The sequence below is a fragment of the Clytia hemisphaerica genome, unplaced genomic scaffold (genome assembly GCF_902728285.1).
Source record: "Clytia hemisphaerica strain Z4C2 unplaced genomic scaffold, Clytia hemisphaerica genome assembly, whole genome shotgun sequence".
In the NCBI taxonomy this organism is placed as follows: Eukaryota; Metazoa; Cnidaria; class Hydrozoa; order Leptothecata; family Clytiidae; genus Clytia; species Clytia hemisphaerica.
In genome coordinates this window covers 217,331-226,531 of record NW_027103772.1, presented here as the reverse complement: position 1 = coordinate 226,531, position 9,201 = coordinate 217,331, and the positions used below count along the sequence as shown (strand labels likewise).

General features: G+C 35.8%; 1 protein-coding gene across 2 annotated transcripts; it reads right to left on the bottom strand.

Annotated features, from left to right (window-relative positions):
• Nucleotides 1-5,016: 5,016 nt before the first annotated feature.
• On the bottom strand, nucleotides 5,017-8,736 carry LOC136806075 (serine/threonine-protein phosphatase Pgam5, mitochondrial-like). Of its 2 annotated transcripts, none has more exons than XM_067062645.1 (4): nucleotides 8,225-8,736; nucleotides 7,461-7,671; nucleotides 6,814-6,950; nucleotides 5,017-6,099 (listed from the first exon to the last, which is right to left on the bottom strand). In XM_067062645.1, the coding sequence occupies exons 1-4, from the start codon at nucleotides 8,641-8,643 to the stop codon at nucleotides 5,949-5,951; spliced, it is 918 nt and encodes a 305-aa protein (XP_066918746.1). In that variant the 5' UTR covers nucleotides 8,644-8,736; the 3' UTR covers nucleotides 5,017-5,948. The 2 variants fall into 2 exon arrangements, with proteins under 2 accessions (XP_066918746.1, XP_066918747.1); XM_067062646.1 differs by having other exon boundaries at nucleotides 6,814-6,947.
• Nucleotides 8,737-9,201: the final 465 nt, after the last annotated feature.

The following is a 9,201-nucleotide window of genomic DNA, read 5'->3' as shown; positions in this document are numbered from 1 at the left end:
GAGCGGTTAATAAATGCTTGTGGTTTAAATAGGGAATTTCCCAACAAAAAAGGAATTTCTCTTCATTCGACTCCCTGAGGTAATAAAAAAAGACATATAGAGCTTTGAAAATGGGTAATCAGATCAAAACAAATCCGGAAAAGTGTTTTTAATGATGATAAAACAATAGAAATACAGTCAAGCTAAGAATGTTACCGGTACACCATTTAACCGGAACTAAAATACTGAAAAACGCGCGCAAAATTATGAGATGATTGCCCAACTTCCTTATGCGTGAAGCTATGAATGCCATCCTCGGAAGCTTTAGGCTTCCTGCGGTGGCAATAACCATGAAATAAAAATCAGTAGATTCCACATACAGTAGGCGAAGCGAGATTTATGAAGGAGTGCAGACGTTTATGACATATTCATTATCTTTTGATAAACAAAGACAATAATTACAGTGTCGTAAAACCCGCTCTCGTCCATAAATTTTGCAGGGTATCTCGCTACGCCTATGTTCCAGAATTAAGAAAAACCAAACAATATCATGTCAAAATTAAGTTCTGGTCCATCCATTTTCAGTCAGTATATGTACTTATCACACTCATGCTACCTTGAGAGAAAAAACAACATTATTGATACGGTTAAACAAATTTGTCATCATTTACAAGAAAAGAAGCAATTAGAGCTTTCGTTTCGTTAGCCATTACTAATTACTAATTATCTTCCTATTTACTATTGACAACAACCGCATTGCTTAATTATATTTTCGTCCCTGATCTTAATTGATGTAAGTTTCTTGTAAGAATACACAAAACTGGTTTGCGGTTCCTGGGGGGAATAACACTTATTTTGAACACGACCTTATATGCATGCAAAAATTAGGGCTTTAGCCTATTATCGCGCTCAAAGGCTCATTTAATATTAATTGCCCCCGCAGGAGCGCAGCGACGAGGAGGCACTCATTGCTTCACGCATAGATATTGGACTGGAATCTCGAATCTTTGCGTTTTTGTGTTTGTTTGTAATTTGATTTCCGGCCAATTAAGGGCTCTGACCATAGTGAATTTTTCATAATTGCCGTGTTAAAAATGTGTTTTCTGACTGATGTAACCAACAAAACTATGGCATGTTATACATTTTCTGTTAGGCCAACTATTCCTGAATCTGAAAATTTAAACATTGCATTGAAAAAATTTGATGAAGAAGAAAATGAAGACTTTTGCGAGGAAGAGTATTTCAACTTTGAAGAGCTTAGTTTCGGCGAAGAAAAAACATTTTGAAAATTTTTTCGCAGTAGATGGTGTATCTTTTACCGAACAATAAAAATGTTTGCGGAAAATTTTTGTAAATGCTTCTTTGTCTCAAAATCTTCAAAATAGTGGTTTTTCATCAATTTTTAATCTGGATTTTGCTTAAAAAAAACAGTCATAACTTTTGACACATCTTTTTAGAAAAATTTTCCGCAAAATTTAAAATAGTTCAATTCTTTGCGGACAGTTTGAAAAAAGTTCGAAACAAAAAGGTTAATTACCCATTAAAACTTAGCACTTTTTATAAAAGAAGGTGATGCAACATATTCTCAACGTCTTTTTAAAGTTCATAACGTCATTTTTGCAAATAAGTTTTTAATTACTCTTAAGGGGTTTGATTAAGGAGCAATTTATAAAGGCAATTCTTTGTTAAAAATGTTAAAGAATCTAAAACATAACTTCTATGTTCAGATACTAAAATCAATTTTCTGACTATGGTCAGAGCCCTTAAGTATTCCGCAAAAATATGGCGGTAAATTATACAGCGGTAAATGCTATACACATTTTCATATTACGTTATATTATTATATATTACATTTCATTAGTTTTGATTTAGCATTGAAAAGCTGAAGCGAGTGTTATTAATGCAAATTATAGAAAAAGTATATAATTACACCATAACACGAATTACAATATTACTTTTGCAAATCAAAACAAACAAAATGGCAGACTGGTTATGATGATGAGCTGATTCTTTCGTCTTTGACTGGAAAAAGTATTTTGTATGTCTAAAATTTTGTTTCTTGTCTTTGAAACTGTAATACTCTGAATACTGTAATTTAGTCAGAAGTTCATTTCAGCAATGATTTCAATTCTTTTTCTGAAATCTTTAAAGAAATTTGCTCAAGTTTTCAAATGTACATTTGTTGATACTTTTGTTCAAACTGTAATTTATCTTTGTCTGTTATTTTATTAATAACTACCTTTATTGTTTATAGAGCTTCTTGAGCTTTAAAGACCATAAAGACCATTATATGGTCGTAACTCGGGAATGTCTTTCTCAACTTGGTAAAATAAGATACCGGCAAAGTACAAAAAAGTAGAATGTATGCATATGAATCCAAAATTGAATGTGAATCAATGTAAACAAACTTTTTTTTTGGTCTTCAAAATAGATTTACCTCACTTAGAATGTTTTCACTGTTTGTTCAGTGTGGTAAATCTATTTGGAAAACCTGAAAAAAGTTTGTATAGGCGCACATTCAACTGTTTCAGTTGTGATAGTCTACGTAATAACTTGCGCTCCAGTAGTTTGGTGAAATAGCTCCAATTCTGGCTTTCCAAGTTAGGAGGGACCTTCCCGAAGGCATTTAACGGTGGTTAGACTAGGCACACAGACAGTCATACAGAAACACCATAAAGTGAAAGTATATAGCTATAAACTCAAAAAGTCTAGCTTCCTGAAGGCACGTCTCTTCATTGTCTGCGCTGCGATCATCTTAATGGATTCAATCCTTTCAGCTTGGAGAAAAGATTGCATCATGAAAAAGTACTATGCACTTTAAAAAAAATTAGGCGCATTTCAACTTTTCTCGACTGGACAAAAAAAACAAGCAAAAAAGGGCTATGAAAATTTTTTCTCTGCGTACGTACATTTTTCTTTGACCCCTCCCCCCTGTACGCAAGCATACGCTTTTGAGAAGACCCCCCTCCCCCCTTAGTGCGTACGTACTATGTGCACGGCCCCTTACTGTTCACAATTTTCATGTTTTAAAAATAGTCCCGCTGCTGAGATCGAAAAAAGTGGCTAGAAAACAATTTTCGTGACACACATCTTAGAACTAACTTTTTTTGATAGAAACTCACGAATTAGTATCTGTAGACTCCAAAATCAAAAAGTTTCCACGATATTATCGTGCAATGCAAGTAACGAGTAATGATTTTTGGGGGGTCTTCAAATTAAAAAAAAACCTATATCACCTGATAGGGCTCTTCAAACTGAGCAAAAAAGTGTGTTACACCAAAGTCCCAACTTCTCTAGATTAAAAGTTATGGGCCTATTTGTGGTCAAAAAGGTGTTTAATTTTGCATAAATTAATGCAGATTGTGGGAAAATTCCCTGTTTTCCATCAGTTTTTTACCACAAATAGGCCAATAAATTTTGATCTAGAGAAGTTGGGACTTTGGTGTAATACTATTAGTTACACGGTCTTCTCGAGGTGGGATACGGGATATACAGGGTCAGTAAAAACTGTATTGGTGGCGAGGCTTGCCGAGTCCCAACAATACGGTTTTTACTGATACCTGTATATCCCGTATCCCGGGGGGGGGGGGGTACTAGGTTTGCGAGGTGACGGGTATGTCCGAGGCGAAAATCGAAAATCGACCCTTTGAGAGAAAAAATTTTGGTCCATTTTTTCCAAATTTTGGTTTGATTTTCACCAAATTTTGGTCAAAATTCTTGGAAATCGTGACCCTTTGAGAGAGAAATTTTTGATTTTTGTGATTTTGGGACTCTTTCAGAGACTAACTTTTGAATTTGTACCCCTTTGAGAGACTTTTGAGGAATGAGAAAAGGTACCCTTATGGCTCGCACATACCCGGCACCCATTTTGCCTAAGTACCCCCCCGGGCCCGTATCCCACTTCGAGACGACCGTGCAACGGATTTATCCCGTTGAAGTCCCTTTGCATGTTTTCCAAAAGCACGAAAACTTTCAAAACTCTCCAAGTAGATACTTACATCATAGAACTACAAAGTAAATCAAACAGTGAAAGTGGGATCCGTGAGAGTGACATTTTATAACATCGCAATTAAAAGTCTTGTTGTATCCATATAAACTCAAGAAAAGTAAAAATCAAAATAACTTCAAAGATTTCCTGTTTGTTGACTTTCTCAACTCGTTACTTGCACGATAATATCGTGGAAACTTTTTGATTTTGGAATCTACATATACTAATTCGCGAGTTTCCACCAAAAAAAGTTAGTTCTAAGATGTGTGTCACGAAATGAAACATTTATCGACCTCAGTAGCGGGACTAAAAGACTCCATTATCAATGCTTTACAGATCTAAAAAAGACAAGATAGCAAAAAGGACAAATTACGACTAAAAGATAATTCAGATTCAGAGTGTATGATTTTAATACCTATTAGGAAAAAATAGCTTCTATTTACACTTTCAAATTGGTTATTAATGAAAAATTAAATCCAAAATTATAAACACAATATATCGCTCTAAATAAGATTGAGTTTATCGACCCAGTGAGTGATATTCATATTAGAAGTTTATCGTGGCTTGGATCACAAGATTTACAATCTATCAAACTCATCTAATTCTGCATGCAAGATGGTTATTCAAGATAACATTAGACTATGGGAAAAAAAGTAGTTATTATGACTCTAATTTGGTTCCTTCTAGTCTTTCATCAAAATAATTTACTTCGACAAGGGTCATCTCAGTAAACCAATCATCCAGATTGCGGCCTTAAGATGAGCGAATCAAAGTACCTACTCTCGGGTACCTAATAGCCGGGGGGATTGGAATAAGCCGGGGGGGGGGGGGAGATTGGAAAAAATCTCAAAACTTAATAAGCGGGGGGGGGGGGGGTTTGGAATAAAAATGTCCTGGGTGGAAAATTTTTGAAAAGGAGGCTAATACAGCTGAATTAGGACAAAAGAGGGAACTTTCCAAAAAAATTCTCCCAAAAATTAATTAGGGGGGGGGCGGCTATTAGGTACCCGAGAGTACTCCACTAAAAAAAGCAAAATTAAACTTGACAATTCGTTTTCAATTTTACTATAAGAAAATCATATCTAAAAAATAATAATAACAATAATGATAAACCAATGTCCACCCAAATTTTCTTTAGATTTTTTTATAAGAATGTCCACCAAATGATATTTACATTGAAAGTAAATCTTTAAAAAAATTTAAAATCTAATTATTCTTGATATGCGTAAGTCATTTTTCTAGCGGAAACACCCGAAAAAATCCGGGATTAGACCCCTCTCTGTTACTAAAAATAGGAACACGGAAGTCAAAATCCGGCTTTTTTCGAGTGCTTCCGTTAAAAAAATATGACGTCATATTGACTTACGCATATCAAGAATTTCATCAACACTCAGCATATCCAAGTTCTCGCCACATTAAGTTCATTCATTCAGGTTTTAAGAACCATCACCATCCAATCTGCCCATATTTTTTTCCATTTTTCTGTAGCTCAATAGTCTATTTCTTTTACGACTTTTCCAGAGACGTTCTGAAATTCTGGCCGAGATTTAAAAAATTAATTTCATAAAATGCCGATTTGTTCAAAGCTGTTTAACAGGTACAGCATCTCTCTTCTCTTGATTCGCACTGTCAATCCCATCACATCTCAATTCAAACGTCAAATCATATTCGGGTTTCAATTAGATTCTCCGTCCATTCGAAACATTCCAATGCCAATACACCTTTTCGACCGTAGTCGCTCGTCCCAATCCATTTTTGACGTATTTTCTATTGTCTAGTGCGAAAAAAGGACTGGGACGGTTTTAGTGGGATAAAACGAACGAAAAAATGCCCGCGCGGCAATTGGTGGCTACGGTGGAAAAGGCGTGTCGCATTGCAAATTAGCGTAGTGCAATACGAATCGAGAATGCAAACACTGTCCGTCACCTCTGTTCTCAGTTAAAAATTCTCTAGTTCTCCAATATCTACCATACAATTATATCTAAGTAAATGTGACCATTTCTGGGGGCAAGTGTCCCGTATCCCCGAAGCTCCGTAAAGAAACGTTCCCGTTGGGTCGAATCGTCAGCCAGGTCAAACCACAGTTTCCTGTGCTCATTCGAAGCCAACCCTCTGGCGGAAATTGCAGTGCCCTGAAATGTATAAAAGTATGAAATTGAAAGATCATTCTCGCGATTTTTTTCCAAAAATGAATGAGTTTCAGTTTAGACAGGGGGGGGTCGGTAGTAAAATCTCAGACATAATGACGTTTACTATGGTGGTGGTGTGACGAAAATTCGAAAAAAACCTTTACTACCCATGGTAGTTAAATCCTAAAATGGGTGGTATCTATGTGTTAAATGTTGAAAAAAATTTACTACCTGGGTAGTTAAAACTGGTAAAATTAGCAAATTTTAGCTTTTTTTGTAATTCTTTTAATTTTTTGGATGACTTGCAAACAAAGAATTCTCGAAATTTTTTGTCAATATAAAAAAGATTTTACTACCGACCCTCCCCCCTGGTTTAGAGCAAACTAGACGGTTCCTGTCGTTGCAAACGCCGGTTAAGTGTTTTTGAACGCACACAATGCTCCTCGAGACAGCTACCATAATAGTATGATAAAATAAAAGAGTTTAAGTTTAGAACAGATTGCAGCGCAAATTGAATTAATTTTTACAGATGATTATATTTTCTGAGAAAGGGCATCATCAAACTTGGTGTTCCAGGAAAATGAAAAGACTTTAAGCAACATGAAAACTCTAATAATTGACCCGGCCCATCCAATCCATAAATACGTTTTTCAGGGGCACTCTACCTTTTTACTGTGAAAACAAAACTTGAAAAACTGGTTTATAAATCGACGTTACCTGCAAACAAAATATCGGATGACGTTGCCATGACAAACAAGCAAGTCATAGCTATCCTCTGTTTGCGATGGTGATGCACGATGGATGTACTTTCGGAAAGCACCTTCGATTCGTGGATTGTCTTGAAAGAAAGTCTGCTGAAAAACAGTAGATTAAGGTTATTTTTTCGAGAAGAAAATCAGTCCGTCAAGGTCCTATCCTGTACATCTACGGTTGTCACGGTTAGGCAACGTTCCGTTTCTCAATCAACTGTCAACTGCTCTCAATGCTTTTCGAAAGACCACTCCACACACCTGTTTTTGATGATTTAATACCGGAAAATTACTATTTTGCGCCTTTGTGCCAAAAATCAGAGAAAACTAACGAGCCAATCTCGAGAAAAGCTGGTAACAGACGGACGAACGAACGAACGGACATGGGTTAATTTATAGGACCTCCAGGTAGGTCCAAAAGGGTCCTTTAATTTAGTCATAAAATAACAACACCAACAGTTTTAAATTATCTGAATATCTACGAACATTTAACTGCATTATTGATTTCTTTCGGTTAAATACAGACACTTGTGTGACTGCTAATGTAAAAATTTAACTTGAAAGAACACTATAAAAAGAAAAGGACAACTATGTGTGTTTAACAATGAAACATACCGATCGATCTGGTGTCCAGGCTTTACTGGTTGGTTCTGGTGGATAAGGCGCCCCTTCGCGTAACAGAGAACAATGTTCTTGAGGAATGTCGGGTATCTTCTCACTGATAATGCTTCCTGTTTCACGTGCTCGCACCATTGTAGATACAGTCATTCGTGAAAACTTGATGTTTAATGCTTTTAAACGATCCCCTGTGACTGACGCTTGCTCTCTGAAAATAAAATAATTTATGAATCTTATTTTTAAGGAGGTTATGGTTACAAGTCTAAATTAGTAGAAATCCCAATCAGCCGGTCTGTCGGGGACAGTTGTAAAGCAGTGCTGCAAATAACGGCCGGTGGCGAGTAATTACCCGGTCACTTCGTAGTTTCTACCGGTCATTCTGAAGCTTACTTTTCCACTTTCTCCGGTTAAATGTCTTATAGGTTTCTTTCGTAAATATTAATCTACCAATTTTTGATCTACTTTGAATATTAGCGAGGTTAAGTAAATCGGTATAATCACGACGACGAACGAAAATTTAACAGGCTAGTGAGTTTCAACCAATCAAATTTCGTATTTTCACTAGCCTATTACACTTTTCGTCCGTCGTCGTGATTATCCTGGTATGCTTAACCTCAGTATTATCTTAAGATGAATTCATGAAATTTCCTTATTTCCAGCACTGGTAAAAACTTACATCCCGAATATACTTTCAGATGATTTTAACATACCCTAACGAGGCCTACGGAAATAACTAAATTACAAAAATCAAATAAACAAACCTTCCAAGTTGAGTTAAGATTTTCTTCTCTTTATCAGTGTGGTCCATTTCATATTGACCATGGCGAACTAAAATGACGTGTCTAGTAGCGGTAGGTTTTCGTTCCACAGGCTTTGGTGGTGTTGCAGGTATAGTGTTCAAGTCACCGTCTTTATCAAGGACAACAATAGGTGGGTCTTCTTTAAGTTTCTTACTACGGATTTGTTTACGACGGTCCCAATCATCATCCCAAGGTTTTTGAGATTTCTGTTCAGAAACGATTGTGTCTGTATCTTTGAATTCTACATTTGGTGCATGTGGCCTGCATTCAGCATTTTCTCCCAAAAGTGAATATCGATAATATGCAAGTGTACTTCCTGAAGCAACAGTTAAACCACCAAGGGTTAATAGCTTGGATACAGTTGTTCGTAGCCGAGACATACCTTTTCTGCTACTAAAAAGTGCAGAGATGTCTGACTTAAAGTTCTCTGTAATAATGGATTTTTTATCTAAAACGTTAAATAAGAGATATAAGCTGATTACATATCATTATCTTGTAATTGGAATCAAATTTATTAAGGTAGTAAGTAGTAACTTACTTTTGATGTAAGATTTCCATTTGATTATAAAAAGAACAGGAAACTCAATTCATGATATGCACCACTAAAATGACTTCACGAAATTATGCAACTTTTCTGTTTTTGTTCCACCCAATAGCAATACGTCATTTTTTCTATAAGTGACGTATTGGGTGGGAAATTTTAAAAGTTCTCAGAAGACTCTCCAGTGGTGCATTATCATGAACATACAGGAAATTTCACAACATGACTCTTGAATTTCTTGTCCCTACGAAGAATATGGGCTAGTAGGAAAATTTTTCTAATCTTTCAAGAAAAGACAATTGTTATCTGTAAACATGAACTTTTCAACTAAAAAAGAAACCAAAACATAGTAAATTGTCTATTCTACTAAATAATTCTCTTTGAAGAAAGCAAAACA